At 50.9% G+C, this 21,509-nt stretch overlaps 11 protein-coding genes across 11 annotated transcripts; 4 read left to right on the forward strand and 7 right to left on the reverse strand.

Annotated features, from left to right (window-relative positions):
- Window positions 1-97: 97 nt before the first annotated feature.
- CONPUDRAFT_135086 (glycoside hydrolase family 3 protein) lies at window positions 98-3,228 on the reverse strand (the record flags this gene model as incomplete). Its single annotated transcript, XM_007766632.1, has 12 exons — window positions 98-513; window positions 571-845; window positions 894-1,112; window positions 1,160-1,310; window positions 1,357-1,690; window positions 1,746-2,230; window positions 2,281-2,382; window positions 2,434-2,481; window positions 2,534-2,684; window positions 2,734-2,914; window positions 2,973-3,023; window positions 3,073-3,228. The coding sequence occupies 12 exons, from the start codon at window positions 3,226-3,228 to the stop codon at window positions 105-107; spliced, it is 2,562 nt and encodes an 853-aa protein (XP_007764822.1). The 3' UTR covers window positions 98-104.
- A 230-nt stretch (window positions 3,229-3,458) lies between these two features.
- CONPUDRAFT_150113 (cytoplasmic protein) lies at window positions 3,459-4,158 on the forward strand (the record flags this gene model as incomplete). Its single annotated transcript, XM_007766633.1, has 6 exons — window positions 3,459-3,630; window positions 3,692-3,739; window positions 3,791-3,828; window positions 3,890-3,971; window positions 4,028-4,092; window positions 4,141-4,158. 6 exons carry the CDS (start codon window positions 3,459-3,461, stop codon window positions 4,156-4,158), a joined length of 423 nt encoding a protein of 140 aa, XP_007764823.1.
- A 157-nt stretch (window positions 4,159-4,315) lies between these two features.
- CONPUDRAFT_87768 (uncharacterized protein) lies at window positions 4,316-5,803 on the reverse strand (the record flags this gene model as incomplete). The annotated part of the gene is made up of 6 exons (XM_007766634.1): window positions 4,316-4,611; window positions 4,668-5,322; window positions 5,392-5,491; window positions 5,548-5,610; window positions 5,667-5,738; window positions 5,790-5,803. The coding sequence occupies 6 exons, from the start codon at window positions 5,801-5,803 to the stop codon at window positions 4,316-4,318; spliced, it is 1,200 nt and encodes a 399-aa protein (XP_007764824.1).
- A 258-nt stretch (window positions 5,804-6,061) lies between these two features.
- CONPUDRAFT_79944 (carbon-nitrogen hydrolase) lies at window positions 6,062-7,706 on the reverse strand. Its single transcript, XM_007766109.1, has 11 exons — window positions 7,464-7,706; window positions 7,251-7,410; window positions 7,126-7,194; window positions 6,990-7,060; window positions 6,894-6,942; window positions 6,761-6,835; window positions 6,630-6,708; window positions 6,510-6,579; window positions 6,427-6,455; window positions 6,318-6,373; window positions 6,062-6,260 (listed from the first exon to the last, which is right to left on the reverse strand). Exons 1-11 carry the CDS (start codon window positions 7,626-7,628, stop codon window positions 6,175-6,177), a joined length of 909 nt encoding a protein of 302 aa, XP_007764299.1. The 5' UTR covers window positions 7,629-7,706; the 3' UTR covers window positions 6,062-6,174.
- A 125-nt stretch (window positions 7,707-7,831) lies between these two features.
- Window positions 7,832-9,280, forward strand: CONPUDRAFT_118052 (uncharacterized protein). The gene is made up of 2 exons (XM_007766635.1): window positions 7,832-8,910; window positions 8,962-9,280. The coding sequence occupies exons 1-2, from the start codon at window positions 7,837-7,839 to the stop codon at window positions 9,088-9,090; spliced, it is 1,203 nt and encodes a 400-aa protein (XP_007764825.1). The 5' UTR covers window positions 7,832-7,836; the 3' UTR covers window positions 9,091-9,280.
- CONPUDRAFT_87771 (ADK-domain-containing protein) lies at window positions 9,268-10,308 on the reverse strand (the record flags this gene model as incomplete). The annotated part of the gene is made up of 6 exons (XM_007766636.1): window positions 9,268-9,347; window positions 9,399-9,525; window positions 9,575-9,813; window positions 9,872-9,928; window positions 9,990-10,112; window positions 10,218-10,308. 6 exons carry the CDS (start codon window positions 10,306-10,308, stop codon window positions 9,268-9,270), a joined length of 717 nt encoding a protein of 238 aa, XP_007764826.1.
- A 97-nt stretch (window positions 10,309-10,405) lies between these two features.
- Window positions 10,406-12,266, forward strand: CONPUDRAFT_135091 (uncharacterized protein; the record flags this gene model as incomplete). The annotated part of the gene is made up of 6 exons (XM_007766637.1): window positions 10,406-10,531; window positions 10,585-10,700; window positions 10,759-10,934; window positions 10,990-11,368; window positions 11,425-11,535; window positions 11,589-12,266. The coding sequence occupies 6 exons, from the start codon at window positions 10,406-10,408 to the stop codon at window positions 11,818-11,820; spliced, it is 1,140 nt and encodes a 379-aa protein (XP_007764827.1). The 3' UTR covers window positions 11,821-12,266.
- A 303-nt stretch (window positions 12,267-12,569) lies between these two features.
- On the reverse strand, window positions 12,570-14,810 carry CONPUDRAFT_79946 (uncharacterized protein). The gene is made up of 12 exons (XM_007766110.1): window positions 14,787-14,810; window positions 14,672-14,723; window positions 14,557-14,624; window positions 14,460-14,504; window positions 14,238-14,410; window positions 13,637-14,187; window positions 13,562-13,585; window positions 13,340-13,513; window positions 13,187-13,288; window positions 12,994-13,135; window positions 12,839-12,936; window positions 12,570-12,784 (listed from the first exon to the last, which is right to left on the reverse strand). Exons 3-12 carry the CDS (start codon window positions 14,622-14,624, stop codon window positions 12,599-12,601), a joined length of 1,563 nt encoding a protein of 520 aa, XP_007764300.1. The 5' UTR covers window positions 14,672-14,723; window positions 14,787-14,810; the 3' UTR covers window positions 12,570-12,598.
- A 742-nt stretch (window positions 14,811-15,552) lies between these two features.
- Window positions 15,553-18,831, reverse strand: CONPUDRAFT_98252 (P-loop containing nucleoside triphosphate hydrolase protein). Its single transcript, XM_007766638.1, has 17 exons — window positions 18,680-18,831; window positions 18,558-18,631; window positions 18,364-18,500; window positions 18,190-18,318; window positions 18,083-18,141; window positions 17,817-18,036; window positions 17,684-17,769; window positions 17,502-17,634; window positions 17,395-17,448; window positions 16,952-17,341; window positions 16,832-16,900; window positions 16,705-16,782; window positions 16,616-16,637; window positions 16,313-16,563; window positions 16,162-16,256; window positions 16,084-16,116; window positions 15,553-16,025 (listed from the first exon to the last, which is right to left on the reverse strand). Exons 4-17 carry the CDS (start codon window positions 18,256-18,258, stop codon window positions 15,980-15,982), a joined length of 1,605 nt encoding a protein of 534 aa, XP_007764828.1. The 5' UTR covers window positions 18,259-18,318; window positions 18,364-18,500; window positions 18,558-18,631; window positions 18,680-18,831; the 3' UTR covers window positions 15,553-15,979.
- A 279-nt stretch (window positions 18,832-19,110) lies between these two features.
- CONPUDRAFT_162532 (uncharacterized protein) lies at window positions 19,111-20,083 on the forward strand. The gene is made up of 4 exons (XM_007766639.1): window positions 19,111-19,286; window positions 19,337-19,421; window positions 19,470-19,667; window positions 19,716-20,083. Exons 1-4 carry the CDS (start codon window positions 19,119-19,121, stop codon window positions 19,865-19,867), a joined length of 603 nt encoding a protein of 200 aa, XP_007764829.1. The 5' UTR covers window positions 19,111-19,118; the 3' UTR covers window positions 19,868-20,083.
- On the reverse strand, window positions 19,813-20,771 carry CONPUDRAFT_118064 (Gar1-domain-containing protein). Its single transcript, XM_007766640.1, has 5 exons — window positions 20,695-20,771; window positions 20,580-20,642; window positions 20,240-20,515; window positions 20,176-20,184; window positions 19,813-20,128 (listed from the first exon to the last, which is right to left on the reverse strand). The coding sequence occupies exons 1-5, from the start codon at window positions 20,726-20,728 to the stop codon at window positions 19,917-19,919; spliced, it is 594 nt and encodes a 197-aa protein (XP_007764830.1). The 5' UTR covers window positions 20,729-20,771; the 3' UTR covers window positions 19,813-19,916.
- Window positions 20,772-21,509: the final 738 nt, after the last annotated feature.

Raw genomic sequence — 21,509 nt, forward strand, 5'->3', positions numbered from 1 at the left:
TCAGCCGCGCCTATCGGGAGCTATATGCACACGACTTGATCATTCATGGCAAATACGTACTCAATAATACTACATATATATAACAATCATTAACATTATACATGTCACAGCCCGCTCCATCTGAACGTTTTCTCAATCGTGAATTCTGCGGTCAGAGGCAGGTCATAGCTGCTCGTGCCGACCAAGACGCGGTATTTTCCAGCCCGGGCACACCAGTTGTTCTTGGCGGTGTCCCAGTAGGAAACAGCGTACTTGTCCAGAACCATCTCCAATGTCTTCGACTGTCCAGGCGCAATGTCTTTCACTTTGACAAAGCTCTTTAACTGACGGGTCGGTGTGGTCAATCCGATGTCTTCAGGAAGGCCGATGTAAAGTTGAACGACTTCTGAGCCGGCGACCGAACCAGTGTTGGTAATGTTAGCTGTAGCCTTGACATTGAATTCGTCTCCCGATGATGCAGGTCTTGACAGTTGAAGGCCGTCGACGGAGAAGGTCGTGTAAGACAGGCCAAAGCTGTCAACCGAGGTGAATCTTGTTCTTTCTCAATCTAGCAGGAGGCCGTTTACTCACCCGAATGGGAACAACGGTTTAACGCCTCTATCGATGAAGTGCTTGTAGCCCACGAACAGGTCCTCACGGTAATGGATTTGGCCATTCTCGCTAACCAAGTTGGGGTATGCCGCAATGTCTTCCATACGGGCGGGGAAGGTGACCGAGAGCTTGCCAGAGGGATTGACGGTCCCGTAGAGGATGTCAGCTATCGCGTTCCCGACTTCGTTGCCCAGGTACCAAGTTTGCATTATCCCGTTGACTTTGTTCACCCATGGCATTGCAACAGCAGAGCCCTGCTAGAGCTCAGTCTACATTTCTCAAGAGAAGATGGTTAGACGCACCGCCTGTATGCACACCACCGTGTTGGAATTAGCTTGGCCTAATCTTGCGATGAGTTCATCTTGTCGGGCGGGTAAATCGAGTGTTGGCCGGTCAGATCCCTCGGCCTCCCATTCAGCGGTCAGACCACCAACGTACACGACAACGTCAGACTTGGCGGCAAGATCAACCGCTCGTTGTATAGCTTCGTCTGCGTCTATTTTCTCCACTCCTCCAAGGCGCTAAACTGACTTCAGCACAGGTCATAGTCAGCAGGCTAACTGCTTACCACGCCTCTCATCAAGCCAGGCTGGGAGTTTCCCTTGTCAGTACCATCGTCCTCGCTATCGGCACCAACAGCGTTCGTATATTCAACCATAATTTCCGTGGCCTGCCCCGCGACAAATGGATAGACAGCCTTTTCTTCTATCGTACCTTGTCTATACGAACAATGAGTTTCGCTCAGCACCGAAGATGTGGTCTTACCCGTAAAAGAAATCGCCGGGTGTTTGATGAGTCCAATTGTCGATAGTTAACTTGCCATTGACCCATAGTTTTGCGCGGCCTGCAACAGCGAGACCGAGCTCGTAGTCGCCAGACGTATCGAATGTGAGAAGACCCTTTAGTTTCATTGTCCAGTTTGGTGTCAGACCAGCAGGAAGGAAGTCGTTGACTTTGACACGGGTGTCCTTGAGCACATATTCACCAACAGCCTTATCAGGGTTGCCGTTCTCGTCTTGAGTGTAGAAGGTACATGACCATCCGGCCTTGCCATCGGTCGTTTTCAAGAATCTTTCGAGAGTAGGAAGGTATTTGTGCGCTAGGATCGAGTCAAATCTCCATGCCATCGAGCAAACTCGCTGTACCAGACGCACCATAACATCCGACTTCGTACTGAATGTCAAATTTGGCTGGTGCATTCTTGCAAATACCGTCGTAAGGTGTGATGACGTAGGTAGGCGTTAGAGCCGCAGATCCGCCACCAGATATAACAGTTCCTTTTGCATTCGGTCCGATGACGGCAATCTTTTTGACTTTGGAGGGTGTGATGGGTAGGACATTATCGTTATTCTTGAGGAGAACGATACCCTCGGCCGCCACCTTGCGTGCGAACTGTCGAAGTTCGGGAGCATCCCGCGAGCGTTCGATGCCATCGCCAAACACGATGTCAGGATTGATGGCTGCCATTTTCTGCACGAAGTTGAGCAGCCTAGTCGATCGCTCGTCCAGGATGCCCGTTTTCAGCTTTTGGGATGAGAGACAGTGCAAAATAAGGAAGGCCGTTCTCCAGCGCGGTGGGCCTGGCATTTCGAGATCCAGACCGGCGTTGATAGACTCATCGGTACCGTATACGCCATGCCTAAAGGTTTGGGTGAGCGTTATTGATAAAGCAGAGGATTATCGACGGACCAGTCGCTCATGATGATTCCGTCGAAGCCCCATTCATCTCGAAGTAAACCTTCGAGAAGCTTCTTGTTCTCGGAGCAGTGTATTCCCCAGAGACGTCCATATCTATGGGCGGCAGGTCAGTGCACATTCATACTGCATATGCATTGAGCTAACGAAGTCATGTATGCCCAAGGTTTGGCGTGCTTCTCAGCAAGCATGAAACTAAACGGAGACTGAGATCCCAGATGAACAGCAAATAGTGCAAAGAGCGTACGGATAGAGATAGATTTCACGGAGGGCACGATCGGAAAGGACGGACTCTGCGGCACTGCGCTCGCTCTCTTGGTCGTTACATACGAAATGCTTGATTGTAGCGGCAACACCTTCGGACTGCACACCATTGACATAGGCGGCGGCCAGCATTCCTAGGCAAATCGTTGGCTCTTTCGCGAGACAAGATAAATAGCAAGTTACCAGAGAGGTGTGGGTCCTCGGAGAAGGACTCGAAAGCTCGGCCGCCCAGAGGATTTCTCTGGACATTGCAGGTTGGGGCAAGAATAATGACGGAGGACTTGATCTTGGTCTCTTGTCCAAGAAAGGCGCCGACATCATGAATGAGGTCGACGTCAAACGTCGCCGCCATAGCCGTCTCGCACTAGACAGCGGTATACTGTCTGAGCTGTTTGTCAGGTTTTAGGAAAGGAGAAACTGACGGGTAGACATTGGGCTGGAGTGGGGATGAAGTGGGATGATCCTCTAACACCCTATGCTAAATAAGAAAAAAGATAGAGAGACTAGACAAGGGGTGGTTACATTTGGGCCGTCGCTCATGCGGACTGCTGGTATGTTGAGCCTTGGGATGGCATGAGTGTTCCACCAGTTAGGGGCACCCAAGAGGGCGATCTTTTCGTCTACCCTGAGTTTCTGTACGAGATCTGGGACGGAGACAGCAAGAAACTCGCGGGACATTGTATGCAGGGGAGGTCCGTGTATCCTGGGGAGGGATCCATGGGGAGAGGCTAGATATATACAAACGGAGGACTGGAGAGTCGTTCGCGCGTCGAAACAGTCGGAGGCACGCGCCTGCACTCGTGAGGGACTGTCGGGACATTGTCGGGTAAAGTGCACGGTGAGTCCGAGGAGATTGTCCCGAAGAATATGCACTTGGACTTAATTAACTCTTACTTGCTTGTGATATCATGGACGACATTTCAGACATTCTCACCAACGAGGCCCGTCCCAAGGCAGACTCGACCATCACCGTGCGCGTCATAAAGTCCTTCGAGTACCGCACCCACCGCAGCCTCGTCCTCCACCATCTCAACCTCGAGTCCACAACCGCCGCCGATCTCAAGAAAACAATCCTACAAAGTACTTCATCCTCTAACCCCCTCTCCCTCCTCCATCCGCCCATCCTTTCTTCTCCTCTCAGCGATCCAAACCCAGTCTCCATGGAAGCCCTACCGTAACGTCACCCTCGGTCCGCCCGCTCGCTTGCCATCCTGCTGCTTGTTTGCTCAATATCTTCTAGACACCTTCAAACTCTACACCCATGCTCATGGCTCAAAGGTGGCTCTTTCGCGACCCTGCGTCTATTCCAATCGCCCTGATGTACAATCTGATAACCCAGACCACCAACTTGATTGTCAATCTCGATCATGACGAGTGGATAATACAAGATGAGGACAAGACTTTGGCCGACCTCGGATTTGGTATGCTAATCTCCCTTTATACTTATACTATCGGTATCCATTTGACTGTTCCTCAGAAAACGAGACAGAAGTCAGCTTCTTTAATCGCGATGCGTATGAGAAATTCAAGCTCAATCCCGAGGTAGTCTCATAATCTTCTTCTCAATCGAGAATGCTGAAACCTCTACAGACCAAATGGGACCCGTAGCACACTTCAGAATCTATCTTCCTTGGCATCTCGCCGTACCAAGTCTGCAGAGATCCATGCCAAGTCGTCAATGGTAATTAAGTGCAGTAAATGTATAACAACAATGCGTGGTCTATGAGATATGACACTACAACATAAAAGTCCGTGCGGCTACAAATCACTGATTTGCGCATTGTACGCGTGGCTCTCCATCCTGGTCCTCGTCCATCGCGTCATCCGCCATCGCCTGCGCCTTGTTCCGCGCGTCGGGCTCATCCAGTTCGACTTCTTCCAAGTCGATGCCCTTGCCGAACTTTTCAATCGGCTTTCGTGGTGGCAAAGCGCGCTCCAGCAAGGGGATCACCGAGGGATCCATCCTTTCGGGGAATGCGACAGTAAACTTGACGTAGAGGTCACCCGGCTCGTGGTGCCGCTTCGAGGGCATGCCCTGGCCCCGGATAACCTTGACGGAATCTGTCAAGAGCAGCTTAGTTGATGTTGGACAGGTATACGCTTCATAGATGACATACCATGCTGGACAACATCACCGGGGTGCAAGTTAATGAGAAGAGCCCGTTCATCTAGGTGTCGTATAGCTATTTGACCACCACCGAGAGCGGTCAGCAAGTCGACTTCGATGTCCGTGATGAGATTGTTGTCCTGGCGCTTGAACCGGTCATGCGGCTTTTCTTCAATCACAATGACGACGTCGCCTGGCTGGGCACCAGGTGCTTGATCGCTTTCGCCGGAGAACTGGATGGTCTGACCACCTTTCATACCCTTGTCGATGTGAACCTCGAGGATCTTCTTTTCAGGCATGACCTTCTTGCCCTTGCAGTTACCACAGCGATCCTTGGGGTTAATGACCTCGCCGGTTCCCGAACACTCATCACAAGCAGACTGGATCTGCTGAATCATGGGGCCCATTTGACGAAGGGTAACCTTGATACCGCGACCGCTGCAGTTACCGCAAGAGCGCACAGCACCCTCTTTTCCGCCCTTTCCATTACACTTGGAGCAAAGAACGTTGCGGGTAAGAGCCAATTTGGTCGTCTTGCCCTTGTATAGATCTTCGAGGGTGACATGCACTCGGTGAACGAGGTCCTTTGTTTTCCGGACGCCCGACTGCCGTGGACCGCCTCCGAAGAAGCCGCCGCCGCCGCCAAAGAGTTGAGAGAAGAGGTCCTATTGTATTTTTGGGAAGAGTCCGATTAGAACGGATGGGACTTGTGCACACAGCAAACGAAGACATACCTGAGGATCCATGCCTCCCATGCCGCCCGATTCTGACAAGCCAGCCTCTCCCCGTGCATCGTATACGTTACGCTTTTGGGGGTCGGAGAGGACCTCATATCTGTGGGAAGGAGCGGTCAAAATGAAGTGCAGGTGACTTGACGAAAGGAAGCTTACGCATGAGTGACTTCTTTGAACAACTCGGGATCGCCACCCTTGTCTGGGTGAAGACGGAGAGCTCTGGATGCGTGCCTGCGTAAGTAGGGAAGTTGGCAAGGTGTGTGAAAGACAAGTACTTTTTTCTGTAGGCCTTCTTGAGATCGGCCTCGGAGGCGTCAGCGGGGACCTCGAGGAGATCGTAATATTTGCTGATCGGCGGTCAGCTTGTGGATCGGTGGAAATGGAACTGGAAGCGCTACCTTTCGCGGACCATGGCTGGAACGGCGAGGAGGGATGGGGAGAGAAGGGGGAGGGTAGGTGCTTGGGAGGAAGGGGAGATGGAGCCGGAGACGGTCTCTTCAACGACGGACAAATCAGTGCTGGAACGCTGTGGAACGTCCCAGAAAAATTGTGCACCTCCCAATCAGGAAGGTCTGCCATACAGCCCTACAGCAATTGCACGACGACATGACTAACAACACTGCAATTGCAACGTGTGTCAGCCAAATATCATGCATAATAGCATTACTTCCGCATTTTGCAGTCATTGCAATTGCCTCGAGGTTAGATCTATAGCTAGATAAGTACGTAGTTCTGTGCAACTAGTACAACCCTCGACCACGTCTCAGATCTCAGCCTTGGTTATCACTTGCTCACATCCGGATATACGTCGAACCGTCTCTGCGTCGTCACTGGAATCCCCGCCCGTGCCTCCGTGTACGTCTCGGGCGCTGTATCATCGTTATCGTTCCATGTTAGGTTACTCGGTCACCTCTTAGGCCACTTACCAATCGGTATGTGTAGAATGCTCTCCGTCTCATCTGCTTCCGCAAGCACCTTGCCCCTAATCAGGCACAGACAATCAGCATGTCATACGTCAGAGATCGCTCGACTTACATGGGATCAACGACCATCGAATGCCCCCACTGCAGCAACATCATCAGCTGATAGAGCATCGGGAGAAAGAAGATACTGCTCACCGCGTGGTACCCTGCCGACAAATCTCTCGCTGGACTGCACATGGAAAAGTATACCTGGTTATCAATCGCACTGGAAACACAGCTCAGCGGTGGGTAGCCAGCTGGTTGATGTAACCTTACCGCGCTCGCTGGAGGAGGCTCCAGTGAAGCGGCCCCGTCGTCATATTGAACGCGCCAGGGTAGATCAATATATGACAACCTGCGCATTCGTCCAGTCAGCTTGTTTGACCACATTACTGAGCGATCCTGACCTTTCCGAGCTGAAATCATGGAAAGTTCCGGAAAGCGTACATCGTAGCAGATCCCAAGACCTACACGCGCAAAGTCTGGCAACTGCAATTAGTAAAGTTGCGCTGATATTGAGGTCCGTTATAGTGTCCACACCGGTATCAAAGTAGTTCATTGTCGTGCCTCCCGTCAACGTCTCGCTTTCCTGTTTTTGGTCAGATAATGCGAGAAGAACATTGCTTGGCCGCCTACTTTGAACGTGATCTTGCCGGGTATGTCAATGTCAAACAAATGAACTTTGCGGTGCGTGGTAACAAGGGCGCCTGAGTACAACGGACGTAGGTAAGGGGTGAACAAGCTGCATCCAAAGCTTAAAGGGTGGTCGTACCGTCGGGAGAGTAGACGGTACATGTATTGTATACCTTTCCATCTGTTTCATCGCGCTCGGGAATGGAGCCTAAGTGGCCAGATGGGCTTTCAGGCTGATTGGGGCAATGCGGTTTATATAGTTACCTCCAACAAGCCAGACCTTGGCCTCTTTGGCGGCAGCAGATAGCATTTTGACTGATTCACTCGAGCTAGCAGAGATATCATACTGCTTCCCAGGTGTGAAGCCGATCGTCTCGGCGTAGTTGGGAAAGTGGACATGTCCATAGGGAGAGTTGAAGCATTCCTACGGACGACAATGAAAGGTGAGGGACTGAGAGGGAGGGGCCGGATGCGTACGGGAAGAACGACGAGATCTGGCTTTGTGCCGTTCTGACCCTCTACGGCGCGCAGAATCATCTCGCGAGCATGCCTGAGGTTGGAAGGCTTGTCTGAGCTGGTTCGACCGAGTTGGATGAGAGCGAGGTTGAAGGGCTTGAAATGGGGAGCAGCGGAGGTAGACATGGCGCGAAGGGACAAATTGGTCAACAGCGAGGGCGATCTTGAGGCAGACGCAGATAGTTGGAATCGGCAACGGGCGAGGTGTATTGAACGCAGAAGAGGAAGAGGCATAACTTGGCCCGGAGGCAGTCTGGAGACGAACTGGTATACGGTGTCAATAAGATAAGTTATAGATTATAGATAAGCGGTTAATCAGCCGCACTCAACTGGCATGGCTGTCGTGGTCATCTACAACCCAGCCTGTGGCGACCGCACAGCAGATGCATTCTTTGCTGACCATGTCTTCCCCTTGCTCGAGGCTAACAACATACAACCAGCGCTGACTGTCAGGACAGAGCGTGACGGTCACGCGGGCCAGGCCATCGTCGACTTCCTTGAGACATACGCTGGAGAGTCACTCGTCCATGTCGTCCTCGGCTCCGGGGACGGCACACTGCACGAGATCATCAATGCCCTCTCCTTTGTCACATTCAAGGGCGACAGAGCCAACACGTCCCCGCCCTCGATCGGCTTCTCGCTTGTCCCCTGTGGCACAGCCAACGCTCTCTATGCGTCCCTCTTTCCAGCCAAGAAAGAGGACAAGATTGCTTATCGCCTCCAGTCCTTGCATTCGTTCATCGCGCGGGGACCCATTCAATCGCTCACGCTCTCATTCTCTTCCCTGTCGTCCCCTCCCTCGTCCAAGCAGCGGCGCCCCAAAGTCGCCGTCTCCGCAGTCGTGACTTCCACATCCCTCCACGCTTCCATTCTTGATGACTCAGAGAAGCTGCGAGAGAGCATTCCAGGTCTCGAGAGGTTCAAAGTCGCTGCTGCACAAAACATGAGCAGGTGGTACCACAGCTATGCCAAGCTCTTGCCTCTCTCCAAGGAGGGCACCGTACAAATTTATGATCCTCAATCTAATCAGTTTGTCACCCATGACGACTCTGACGAGGACACTCCCTTTGTCGATGTGTACGGTCCTTTTGCCTATTTCCTATCAACCGTCAACGTCGATCGTCTTGAGCCAGAGTTCAGAATTACACCCTTGACTTCCCAGATACCCCCTCAGGAGCCCTCCCTGGATGTCATCATGGTACGACCCGAGAGAGACCCCACCTTTACGGTGGATAGCGAAGAGACAAGGGTAGCCTTTGCGAAAAAGACGATGGCTGTCCTCATGGAGGCGTACAAAGACGGCAATCACGTCAACCTGCGGTACAACTCATCCGGAGAAGTAAGCTCAACCTACGATGGACCTACTGTGGTCGAATACGTGCGCTGTGGAGGTTGGGAATGGATGCCGGTAAGTCCTTGCAATGTTCGCGGTATTGAATACCACTCTGAACGACAGTAGGACGATACGGACGAGAAGGCACATCTTCTCTGTTGCGATGGAACGATCTTCAACGTGCAGAAGGAGGGCAGGGTAGTCTGCCTCGCAGCGAGAGCGTCAGCCAATGCTGGGTTCACGGTGCACGTTTAGGGAATGCATTGAGCGAGAATGATATATGGTCTATTAGATCCGTCCCCGTAGTCCAACCCTTACGCCCGCAGCAGCTTAGAGACGACATCGCTAGATACCTCGAATACCTCGTCGATCGTTCCCGTGCTCTGTATCTAGATAGTGACTGTACGTTAGTTTAGCAAATGGATGCTTACGCTATAGATGGCGGACCTTGGATACTTTGTTGGACAGCTCGTAGTACTGTACGACGGGCATAGTCTTGTCGTGGTATGTGGCTGCGCACGATAGATTAGGAGTGGTCGGGTGATGATGTGGTGAAAACTGACCGAGGCGCTTCTTGATACTCTCGACGTTGTCATCTGCGCGGCCACTAGTCTTGCCCCTCTCGAGCAAGCGAGCCACCATCACGTCTTCTGGAGCAGTGTAGAAGATGACGTGCGTGGCTGGGCAGACCTGTGGGATGGTTGAGCCACGGATGATGAATCTGACAAGAAGCCGGTACCGTCTTGTCGAACTCTTGTGCCTGGTCCATTTGCCTGGGGAAACCATCGATGAGGAAGCGGCCTTTGCCATCGGACCATGCACCCGTGTTTCTGCGGGCCAACTCGGCGCGCATAGCATTCTCAAGAAGTTTGATAGTGACTTCCATAGGGACAATGGTGCCCTCCAATATACATGTTTTGATCAGATCGCCAAACTGAGAGCCTTCTCTGTCTTGTTCTGCGCGAAGGAGGTCTCCGGCTGACAGGAATAGAAACGAGTGAGTGACAGCAAAGGGACACGGCGGAAAGGAAAGTACCCGAGAGATGGCAGAACTCAAACTTCTCCACGAGCTTAGAGCATTGGGTGCCCTTGCCTGACATGAGTCGTGAGATGGATGGATCAGAGGAGACCAGAGCAAAAAGGGACCAACTGACCTACGCCTGGACCACCGAGGACATAGATGACGGTGATCTTGTCCTTATCAAACGCGGGTTGCTGAGGCGAAAGGAGGTTTTTAGGATTGGCCTGACTGGAGAGAAAGGTGTTGTGTGTGGTGCCTTACAGACATGGGGCAAGCTGAAGTCAGTTGCGATGGCGAGGTGGTATAAGAGGGTTCTCGTGCTGGCGTGGCTGGCTTGAGGCAGGGTAGATTGCCTCGCGACGTTTGGCGACGAGGTAGAAGAGGCCGGAGGAGAGGACGAAGAGACCAAAGAAAACGTATGGGTTCGGAGCCTGACGCCTCGAATTGGCCATAAGTAAGGAAACAAGACAAGCGTGTTTGCAGTCGCGGCAAAAAGCTTTCTATGCACTAGTACTCCAATATTAGTCAACAATAGTACTCAGTCTCAACATGGACTCGCGCATTCTCAGATACAACAACGGCTCCATCGTGCACGTCGTCCGTCCATGCCACAACGGCGACGGCGCTGACTTGATCGCGGTCGGAGGCGAACACTCTGTCGACATTCTTCAGGCGGTATGCATTACTACGCGCTTCAAAACATTCAACCTCACAATTTCTTCCGTTAGACTCCCTCTACCTCTGTAAAACGCGTCGCGTCGTTTCACGTCGGCTCCCGTATCACCGCCCTCGCATGGTCTCCAAAGTCTGTTTCTCCTTCGGCCGGTGACGAATGGTCTATCGAGTGCGTCTCCCACTTTACTCCAGGTAGACATGTCATCCAACTTTAATTCTGTGACCAGAATTGTGGCTGCTGCCGTAGACTATAGTCTACATCTTTTGACCAAGTCCCATGACTCTGCAGAACACATCTTCCAATTTGGTGGCGGTCTCAGCGGTCACCACGGCAGAATAAACGACATGTGCTACTGTGGAGGCCAGAGTCAAGAGAACGTCCGATATGTTGCCACCGTGTCTGGTACGTTCGCTTTAGTCCGCGCCCTCGAAAGTGACTTCATCGAAGCCGCCGCCAGATGATAAGATGCTCATGATATGGGACCTCTACCCTGCGGTTGACATCTCCTCCAATATTCTCTCCGCCTCTTCAAGAGAGGAGCCTGTGTCATCCCCGACTCCACGGGCCCAACCAACGGCATATGTCATCTCCTTCCCGCATCCACTGACCTCCGTATCACCCCATGTCTCTAGCAGCAAGGAGTTTCTGGTCTCCGATTGTCGTGGTTCCATATTCATCACCGACTGGCGCTCTGATCCGGACCAGGTTGACACCTTTGCTCGGAGACATGGTACCGTCATTGAACTCGTCGAGCCTGCCGCGCTTTCGCAAGCCTTGACTGGTACTCTTGCGCAGTGGGCGGGCTCTGCAGGGTGGAAACCTACGACGCCTGAAATGTGAGGTTTTGTCTCATTCGTAGCTCGCTCACAGCAATAATGGGCGATCATCCCAGTGTCGGAGCAGCGTACGGCTCGTCTTTCTCAATATGGGACTTGTCCAACATCAGAGGAGGGAAACCTCAGTTCTCCGCAACGACCTTCCCCGAGGGTGGAAAACATTTCAGGTAGGCTGCTGCTTAGCTCTTTTGTAGAGTAACTTTGCTCAGAGCACATCCAGGTGGTCTCCCCAGCGACCCGACGTTTTCGCAGTCAGTGGCCAGCCGTCAAGCCAAGGGGCCATGATCCATGTGTACAATACGGCCTACCTGCAAGCTCAACCCAATGCTGTTCAGGTCGCTCCTGCACCGCACTGCATAAGAGACTTCCACTTCATGGCTGTCAACGACGGCTTGGCTATGGTAGCAGCTGTCGACCAAGAGGTTCTCATCTTTGCCTTGGGAACAGATTAGTCTGCTTTCGGGGTTGATTGCGCGTAATCAGAAAAAAAAACGACATTACAGATCGACACTAAGCGATCTCTACTATAAGTTGAGATACATGTAAGGTATAATACTCAGGGCCGGAATCTAGCCTGGCTGACTTGAGCCTGCTGTACGTATGGATGTTGGCCATATTGTGCTTCGTCCTGTGCTGCGAATCGATACGGATCTTGACTAGGTGGCACCATGTCGTTAGCATCAAACCCGCAATCCTGAAACATCTCCCTCGCATAGTTGTTCATTCCAGAATCCGTTGCAGGGGCCATAAAGTACGTGAATCCCGCTTCCCCATTGTAAGGGACGGGCAGCGTTCTTTGCTCCCCGTAAACGGGTACCCTTTGCTGTGGTGGATAAGGATATACGTCGTTCTTGAAATGGTTTCCGTCAGGATAGCTAGTGGTGCCCGTTGGATAATCTAAACAGAGATATTATTATTCAAAAAAGTGTGTGCAATCGATCAAGCATACCTCGCGTTGTGGTAGGCGATGGCTCGGCGTGAGGCCGGTCGCTTTCCAAGAGCAAACGAAGGAATCTGGCATGATATCCGGGTGCAGAGACTGAGGGTGACGGAGCTGAGGCTTCCTGGTAAGCATTGGCCGCTTTTAGGATCTCGGAGCGGATTTCTTCCGCGGCACCGTGCTCTAGTTCCGTGCTGAATCCCCTCGATAGCTACATCACGATTGAGCAACAGCGAAAAGTGAAAATCAAGCTTGGCTAACCTTGAGTAACGTGATGGCAGAGTAAGCCGTCATGATGGAAGTAGACTCCTGGCCGTAGCGCTAACCAAAGTGTGAGCAATACTGTACTGTTGCAACAAAGTGAAACACACGAGAACACCAAACTCTCGAAAATCTTTGGAAGCTATACGAAGAATCTCCAGGGCGTCAACATAGCACATGTGTAGTGACATCAAGTGAGTGCTTGAGCGGTTTGCCTACAGTGAACTATACTTAGTTCGTCGGCACGCACCCGTGACTTGGACACTTACGGGGGGTAGACGGTGCTGAAGACCGAAACTATTCAGGAATAATCGAATGTACGACCAGAAAAGCAACAAGAAGGAGTAGTGGAAAGATTGGCCATTGGCTAGTACATCATATGTTTGATGAGATTAAGTAGATCGGAGCAGAGCCGAGGACCTACCTCGTCGTAACTCTGTTTGCCATGTTGATTTCCATTGATCAAGCTTTGTGTTGCAGCCATTTAATACAATCCCGACATTGGATGGATAGTTCGAGTCATCCGCAGATGTCCGATTAGTCCTGAACATATCTGTAGTTTCTCCCTGAAGCATGTCGATACTTGGTACTCCAATAGTCTGAAGGTGTATACGTACTGCTATACGGCGTAACTGGACCATTGCGGCCACCACTACGTCCTCGCATTTAACGGGTCCACCCTCTTCATGCCATGTGTCAGAGTGCCGAATCAGCTCGTCCTGCTTGATTGAGGCCTGAGCTGAAAGATTGCAAGAGAATGGGGTACACACCTCAGGAAGCATCCAATGTCTACCAGTCTGCATGCTCAGACTACGATCGTGTACGAACAACACGAGATAAGTCCGCTCATAATTCCGGCGTTGGCGCATCTGGAGCGCAGTTTCGTTGGGAGGAGGTTTGGTAACAAGTTTGTTAAGCCCAAGTTCTACGGCCATCCTGCACGCCTAGCCAGGAGTAAGCAATGGACTAGTTGAGCCACTGAAGGACCTTACATAGCCAATGTACATCCAAGTACGCTGTGAAGTCCTTCATCAACAACATTCCCTGACAATAGGTTGGCAACTTACATTATCGTTTTGTTCTCTCCAGTACGTCAAGCAAGCAAAAGCTTGAACAACTTCGACACTCTTCCACGCTTCCGAAAAAGCGCGGACGGCATATTGCTGTGCCATATCAAGGCAATCCTTATAAGCGGATGGCTCAAAGAATTTGCAGCCAGCCATGATAAGAGTCGTAAAAAGGAAGGGACTTTTCGATCGAACATACGAAACAGTGTGCAAAGAAGGGTCAAAAAGGTTGATGAATGGATTCAGCCGGAGGAAGATAGAGTCGAACAGAATCTCTGCCTTCTCTTCTGAAACAAGACCGGCATCGATGGGATCCGGATGTTTACTACCAGAAGCACTTCGGGTCTGAGAAACTGGTGTCTGGATTGTCGCACGAGATGTCGGAGATAGAGAAGGAGATTTATGTTCCGGGTTGAGTATAATCTTGAAGAATTGATTTTCCTTCTTCTTGATCATTTTTGCTGGGAATTGATCATCCCCGCGTTCGGTGTCGTTATCGTCCTCGTCGACGTCCATGGTCTGGGAAGACATCCCGGACGATGTATATCTGTCTGGTTGGAGGTCAATAAGGAACACAGCGGCACATTGAGACAGAACTGACCGGAGGTTTGATCAACGCCCCTGAGACGGCCTTCAACTGGGATATTTGTTGAAGGATTATGACCATCTGAGATGCCCGAGGATGCCATGAATTTTTCGTTTGACTGGGACTTGAGCTTCGCGCTGTTGAGGTTCTTCTCTAGACGACGGAGCATCTTAGAAGCTTCTGATAGTCTTAGAGCATTTATGAGTAAATATGCGGAGAAACACAGGATGGGCTTACTTTGAACCAGGTTTACGCCCTCTTCTGTGCTTCTCGAAGATACAGCTATGGATGTCGGGGTTCAGGGTGAAACGACGAGAACGGCGGAGATAATTACTTTGAGTTTGTCCGGCGGCATCGCTCGCACGGAGTTTGACCACTCTCATCCGCGCCTACACATTTCATCTAGTGCAAAGTTGAGACAAGAAAGGGACAGAGAAAGGGTAAGGGACCTTTGCAGCGCGACAAACGGTACATGCACGAGCATTACGGGCCACTGGAGGTCTGAGACTGTTAGCCAGGGTAAGTGAAAGGAGATAGATTAGGGTAGGCGCGGGGGAGGACTGACTGTGGGGAGGTGTCTGTTGAAGGATCTTGCATCATAGATGTATAATAAATCTCGGTATTTCGGCAACGTATTTATCGACCGGAACGGACCCGGCGACTAAAAATCGGGAAAGGAGCCTTGGATGGACGCAGACAGACGATTTACACTCCCGAGATAAGCAGAGTTGCTTGCGATGGCTTGAACGAGGGCAACGGAGGAGGAGAAAGGGGATGATACTCGGAGGAGGGGAGGGGGGAGAGTGCTTGCGAGCGCGGCGAGATTTGTATGGGAGGGCAAATAAAGACCGGCGGCTAATTACCAACTCTAGTTGCCGAACACGGCGGCATTTATTTAAATATCCGCCCATAATACCTCTTCTCTCCGGCCGGCCTCTCACACTCTCCGTCCCCTCCTCACCGCCGAGCTCCCAGCATCCTTCCCACCTCCTCGACAGCCGTGCAATATACTCTCTAACAGCCCTCAGCACCCACATAAGCACTCTATTCCTTGGGCAGCCCCACTGTCTCTCCCCATCCCACACACCACTTCCTTCTCACAGCTTCCGAGGTGAACGGAAACTGGTGCTCTCCTTGATGCCGGTACATCATTCATCACATTGCCTCCGATGAAAATGGGGATGACCCCACAATCTGTCAAATCACAAACACCCACACAGCACAATGTTCAACAACACATCACATCCCGTACAGCTCTCCACCCAACCGTCCAGGTCTTCAAGATGTATCGGATCGGCTGTACACATTCATGCTTATCTTTATCTTTGGCCTACGATCGATATTATATTCATCTACTTGCATTTTCTACTTTTGACCGTGCTCAGCCTGTGACTTGTCGGATCACTGAAACGTTATCAAGGGTTTAGTAAACGTTTGATAACTCTCGTAATCGTCTACGTTTACTCTTTTGAATACATATGAACGACCGCTTTTGCTGATCCTTGCCAAGTCCGTCCGGCATTCAACCACTCATCTTCGGCAGCCCTTGGCTTTCGAAGTCGTGTGGCGCAACGAGACGTCACACGGCCTCTCAAGCCGGTCATCTCGGAACGTTAACCAATGCTAATGACCGCCGGGTTGCCTTATTGAAATTCTGCTCCTCGACAAGGAACACGCTTGCGCTTGAATGAGTCTCCGATCCTGTCTGTCGCACGACGCGTTCCTGAAACCGTCCTTGCTCGTCGCATTGCGTTTTATTATGCGGACCGACGGTTGTCATAATGGTGACCGTAGTCGAGCAACCTGCGTCGGACAATCAGCCCTCGATGTTCATCGCACTCGAGGCTGAACATCAACTTACCAGTCCGGCTCAATCTCGGTGAGTAGCCGAATTCTGCAGAGTGTAAGTGTTAATTTATGTAGTTATGCAACTACCTACTGCATTTTCTTTGTTTCTTCAAGTTCGTGAAACACTACCCAGCCAGAACGAGGCTTTCGAGTGAACAGTACAGACGTAGGATGGACATGCATGACCTATAGAGCAATCAGCATCCATGCCTAGTGACCTCTTTTCGATGCTAATAACGGACCTTGTTACCCTTCACGGAACGATACGTTCCATCCGGAAGCCACCTTGCGACGTTGCGCCAGTATCCACTGACCAGGCAATGCCGTAGTCTTTTTGCGTCACCTTCACAACTCTCCATCGAGAGTCCAAAGCGAGTCATGTACTTCTTTAGCTGTGAGCGTATTGAAACAGCCCTTGATAGCGCACGGAAAGACAACGCATGTGATTTGCACCAGGATGACGACTTTCCATAACGCACAAAGGCATTGTAAGCTGTTTCATAGTCAGTACTGCGACGGTGCAGCTGTGATTCATTGCAACGTACCGTTGAGTAAAGTGAGGTGATCCTAATCAAGTGGTATTAGCGCATTTGTGCTTCCTGACAATATCTCATTGGTATGAAATAGCACTGACACCTTCTTCCGCAGTGAACTTGCGCCTCTCGAGCTCAGCAACGGCACCGGCTGCACCATCGGGAATCATGAAAACGTCCTAATGCCGTTGTTATAGTGATTCACAAATGCAGTAAGGTCATGCTCACCTGGACAGAAGTCATAGCCGCAATGGTTAAGATTTCTTCGCCGCATCTGTACTCCTTTGAGTTGAAAAGCTGAAACAAAATTAATGATGTAGGTAGCAAGTACCATGGGATTCAACCCACCATCCTTGCAATGCCGACATCTACGGGGCACTCTGCCACTTTTTCCCCGAGGGCCGTCATCCGACCGTCTTCGCCGATCATCCCAGCCGCAACCAGTAACTCAAGTGCTCGTAGCATACTTTCGGCCGGGGGTGACGAGATCCACTCAAATTTCATGAGATCGTCAATACCTAGAGACTTGAGCTGCAGTATGGGTGTACACATATCAGAACGAGTGATCTCGGGAGGGGTGGTGAAAGGAAGGGTTGGGAAAACGGAAGATGGGTACAGGCGGTAACAGAACCCAGAAGAAGTCCGCCCAGCTCTGCCAGCCCTCTGCGTCGCAGATGCCTGAGATACTGGGACTGTTGACAACGAAGAAATATTACTGGTGGGGTTGTACGTTCGAATCTGGAAGGGGCTTTAGCAAAGGAGAAAGTCAATGGAAAACATAAAAGCAATACCTTGACAAACCCGCAATCCACAACATATTTGATACCATCAATTGTTACACTAGCCTGTGATTATTTGAGTACTTTACACATATTTGAAGACAAAAATAGCCGTTTACCTCAGCTATGTTGGTTGACGCAATGACCTTACGGAAACCAAGTTGAGCGGGGTTAAATACGCCAAGTTGTTCATCGGTGCTAAGACCTGCGTGTAGAGGCAAGAGCTGTAAGCGAGGTGCGCCGCGCGGAAGCCTAGAAGGGAGGTCAACACAAATAGTTGAGTAAATATGGTGAGGCTGACGTGGGTATCATCTCCAAGATATCCTCCAAGAACCTCTCGATTTCTTCTTTGCCTGTCAAGAATACAAGGATGTCCCCAGGACCGTGCTGTTCCAATAAGCCAGAGTTGATGGAGGCCAAGGGCTAATATTTACCTTCAAGTTTATGTTCCAGGCTACTTCTACCGCCTTCTGAACATAATCTACAGCGGGCTCCTGGAGATACGCCACGTCGACAGGATACATGCGTCCTGCCAAGCTCACAATTGTGGCTTTTGGAGCGTCGGGCCCTGAAGCAAAATACTGGTAAAATGCATTTGCATCAAGGGTAGCTGACGAGACGATCAGGCGTAAGGATGGCCGTTTGCGCTGGATCCTACCCTTGTTTAGTGAGATTATGGGACAAAGACTTGCATGCACACTTTTTGAGAACACCCAACAATAGGTCAGAGTATAGGCTGCGTTCGTGGGCCTCATCTACCTAATTCTTGGTTGAGACATTTTCATGCGAGCGGACGAGATGCCATACCATGATAACGCTGTAGCGATCGAGTAGAGGACTGACAAGCGTTTCGCGAAACAGCATTCCGTCTGTCATGTAGCGTATACGAGTCTTTTCGTTGTCGCTCACGTCTTCGAATCGGATCGTATATCCTACCTTGACTGGGTCAACACAGCTGGGATTAGAGTTGTTAGTGCTTACCTCGTCACCCAGCGTGGTACCGACTTCATTAGCGACCCGACCAGCGACGGATGTAGCAGCCACACGACGGGGTTGAGTACATGCAATCACATTTCCGTCCGCAGCCCATCCTGATTCCAGGAGAAACTGGGGGATTTCTGGACAAGTAAGTCGACGAGAACTGGTAAGATGTAGGGTCGTATAAAGATGCTTACGGGTAGTTTTTCCTGAGCCAGTCTGACCAACAACAATGGTAACACCGTGATTCTCGACGCAATAAAGGATATCCCTGCCTGGAAGCAGGTCAGTGAGCCGCCGGGGTGAAGAAATAGCATACGCACGATGTTTGTAGATGGGGAGCTGCTGGCGCTGAGAGCTAACAGAAAGGGCTGAGTAGGAGGGTGCCGAAGGGATAAGCGTTCCTTCTGTCTCCGTGTCCCTGTCCAAGGAACTGCCTGGACCTGCAGTCCCAGGTTTCCAAAAGGTAAGAGTGGACATCTGCGAGACTCAAGCTGATTATCTGAACAGTGTGCCGTGGTCAAGACCTAATGAAAAGGGTGTAAGTGAATGCAATGAACCACGCCCGTACAACGCCCGTATACTTACACTTAGTTAGTTTCACCCGTGGAGTTGTCTCCGAGTGACCGTATGTAAGGACTGGACAGATGACCACGTGGAATCGCGTCACGCGTAAAGCTCTTGAGACGCGACTTGGACGACACGAACTCATCATCCTCTTGCCCTTAGCATTCTCCTACTTTATTTCAGCGAAAACCATGGACTCCCCACGTGAAGACCACCCTAGGATATCAATAGAGTCTTACAAGGATTTGAGGTTCATTCAAAACAATATCCGCGAAGCCTTCAACGCCAGGCTGCGCACCGAACTCGAATCAACAAAACCTCCAATTAACGAACAGCTCGTCTCATTTCGTTTGAATGAAGTAAATAATGCCATGAAACAAACCAAACGTAGATCCTGACCCTACCATAGTACCTAGAATCAGTTTTTGATATTGCTACGCCCAATCTTCGTATTAATGGAAGGAGCTACGAGGACGACTCAGCGGAGCAGGAAGGTGAGTTGAACAGCAATATACAAACAAGTCACCCCTCACAAGTAGCAGAGCTAGAGGCTTTTGACGAGGCCCTGGATAGACATATTTGGTCGCTTTCCGACCAAATGATCAAGTGGGACAAAGAGCTTGCCGAACTACGCAGATCAAAACCAGGGGAGATAGTTGATCTTCTTCAAAAGGCTTACGACAAACATGCTGCTCTTGCTAACGAAGAGGGCCAAGACGCCGATGAAGAGATGGCAGATGGTCAGTTAGCCAAAATATCACGTATGTTGAGTGCTAACTATCGGGCAGAAACGCAACTTGACGAAGCTGCCGACATCGAGCAAAGATTCTCTCAAACGACCTCACTCGCAACTCAACTGCTGCAAGTGATACCTGTACAGCACGAGCGAGCAGAGCGTTTCAGAGTGGCAAGCGCAGAAGTCAAGTCTATCAAGACATAGCTATTGCACAACTGCAGGCACCAAACGACGGGAGCTCCAGGATCGGATTTCATGACCCTCTGAAGCCCCGGCCGCCCCGAGAAAAGCCGCGACCACCACCACCACCACCTCTGAAACCACCGCGGCCACGATCTCCCCCAAAACCGCCCCTGCCCATACCCCTTCCTCCTCCTCGCCCACCACGCTGGAAGCCGCCGCCTCTTGCTCCGCCGCCACCCCTGCCCCTAGCAGGCCCGCCGCGACCCGCACCTCTGCCGCGTTCTGCAAGCGGTAAGCAGTTATTCGATTATCAGAATTAGTATACGTACTCGCGGTGCCTGTAAATATAGTGTAAGATATCGGAAATTATGAAACAGGTTGGAGTGAACGTACCGGGTGTTTTTGGCTTTGGCAGAAAGCGGTCAATGGGCAGCAGCTTGTCTCCCGCAATATAGACCTTGTCTCCCTTTTTGAAGCTATTTGCGACCATACCCTCGCCCATCTTAACAGAGAAGTAGACTTCATTGATGGGACCGAGAATCTCGTCGACCTTGCCGATAACTGATTTGTTTTGGAGGTAGATTGGGGCATTGAAGTAAGGAACTTTGTCTGGCATGAGAGAAGAACAAAGCATTTCATCTTCCACAGCGTGCATGAAGGCGCCCATTTCTGGTAGGGTGTTCAGTTGTACGAGAAAGGAGAAGCTTGAAGAGTAGTGTAGATGGATGCTTACCGTAGACTTCATCTGGTGGACCAAAATCACGCTGTGGAGGGCCACCACGACCTCGACCTCGACCTACGAAGAGGATGGGATACTTGTTAAGCAGATTATAGAAAGAAAGACATACCTGCGCCTCTCACGAATCCTCGACCACGGCTCATAGTGTACAAAACAAAAGGTGATGTAGTAACAGCGAAGGACTCGAGAGATGGATCTGAAAAATTATTCACAAATCAATTTCGCTATGATAATTTCCCTTATCAATTACGTAAGTAGCTACAAATGAGTGCGCTCTCGGCACTTGATTTTGGTTCCGGGGATCGACTCCGCAAACGCCGACGAACAACACGATAGTTCTGACATTGGCCGTTTCTCTAAAGTCTTACACTAGGGTTCACCGCTTCAGGTAGACATCTGCCTTCATGAGCTGGTTTTTTCGACGCAAACAAACTGCTCAAGCAGAAATACGCGTGCAAGAGTCCATAGACCCGTCTGACGACGATGCAGTACGCGTCGGCCTTGGAATATGGCACACTCTCTTTGATGCAACAAGCGGTCGGGCTGCTCTTTCTATCACAGCTTCCCCACCATCCCAAGAGTCACAGCCGTATACCGTCCTCTGCTGGGCTTCGTATGATCCCGAGGTGCGTGCCCGACCATTGTTGTATGTCAACCCTCTAGAATCCCTGCATTTATTCAGGTCGAAGGCATTGTGGTCTCGCCGCACTGGGCTACTCGTCATCCTCAGATTTTTGTTGCATATGCTCAGCATTCCCCATCGTCTTCCCGTATACACGTCTCTGCAGAACATCCGGATCCCCTTCTTGAACTATGTCTTGAAGCCCAGTCAGATAAAGCTTTTGATTTTGCCACCGAGAACGCGTCTCAGCTAGAGGCCTGGCTATTCAGCACTGAGCGTATCATTCACGAGGGCGAAATCAT

The sequence above is a fragment of the Coniophora puteana genome (genome assembly GCF_000271625.1).
Source record: "Coniophora puteana RWD-64-598 SS2 unplaced genomic scaffold CONPUscaffold_2, whole genome shotgun sequence".
In the NCBI taxonomy this organism is placed as follows: Eukaryota; Fungi; Basidiomycota; class Agaricomycetes; order Boletales; family Coniophoraceae; genus Coniophora; species Coniophora puteana.

Coding starts and splice junctions, on each gene's coding strand:
- CONPUDRAFT_79944 (XM_007766109.1), bottom strand. CDS start 7,628: ATGTCTACCTCCGCTGCTCCCCATTTCAAGCCCTTCAACCTCGCTCTC. Junction 6,836..6,893: donor AATGAACTACTTTGATACCG/GTGTGGACACTA, acceptor TGCAGTTGCCAG/ACTTTGCGCGTGTAGGTCTT. Junction 6,456..6,509: donor TGTCGGCAGGGTACCACGCG/GTGAGCAGTATC, acceptor ATGTTGCTGCAG/TGGGGGCATTCGATGGTCGT.
- CONPUDRAFT_118052 (XM_007766635.1), top strand. CDS start 7,837: ATGGCTGTCGTGGTCATCTACAACCCAGCCTGTGGCGACCGCACAGCA. Junction 8,911..8,961: donor GAGGTTGGGAATGGATGCCG/GTAAGTCCTTGC, acceptor GAACGACAGTAG/GACGATACGGACGAGAAGGC.
- CONPUDRAFT_79946 (XM_007766110.1), bottom strand. CDS start 14,624: ATGAAATGTGTAGGCGCGGATGAGAGTGGTCAAACTCCGTGCGAGCGA. Junction 14,505..14,556: donor TGCCGCCGGACAAACTCAAA/GTAATTATCTCC, acceptor CGACATCCATAG/CTGTATCTTCGAGAAGCACA. Junction 12,785..12,838: donor TTCAGCACCGTCTACCCCCC/GTAAGTGTCCAA, acceptor AGTTCACTGTAG/GCAAACCGCTCAAGCACTCA.
- CONPUDRAFT_98252 (XM_007766638.1), bottom strand. CDS start 18,258: ATGACAGACGGAATGCTGTTTCGCGAAACGCTTGTCAGTCCTCTACTC. Junction 16,257..16,312: donor GTTCCGTGAAGGGTAACAAG/GTCCGTTATTAG, acceptor ATTGCTCTATAG/GTCATGCATGTCCATCCTAC. Junction 16,117..16,161: donor GAAGAAACAAAGAAAATGCA/GTAGGTAGTTGC, acceptor TACACTCTGCAG/AATTCGGCTACTCACCGAGA.
- CONPUDRAFT_162532 (XM_007766639.1), top strand. CDS start 19,119: ATGGACTCCCCACGTGAAGACCACCCTAGGATATCAATAGAGTCTTAC. Junction 19,422..19,469: donor CGACTCAGCGGAGCAGGAAG/GTGAGTTGAACA, acceptor CACAAGTAGCAG/AGCTAGAGGCTTTTGACGAG. Junction 19,668..19,715: donor CGATGAAGAGATGGCAGATG/GTCAGTTAGCCA, acceptor ACTATCGGGCAG/AAACGCAACTTGACGAAGCT.
- CONPUDRAFT_118064 (XM_007766640.1), bottom strand. CDS start 20,728: ATGAGCCGTGGTCGAGGATTCGTGAGAGGCGCAG. Junction 20,643..20,694: donor AGGATTCGTGAGAGGCGCAG/GTATGTCTTTCT, acceptor TCCTCTTCGTAG/GTCGAGGTCGAGGTCGTGGT. Junction 20,516..20,579: donor TCCACCAGATGAAGTCTACG/GTAAGCATCCAT, acceptor ACACCCTACCAG/AAATGGGCGCCTTCATGCAC.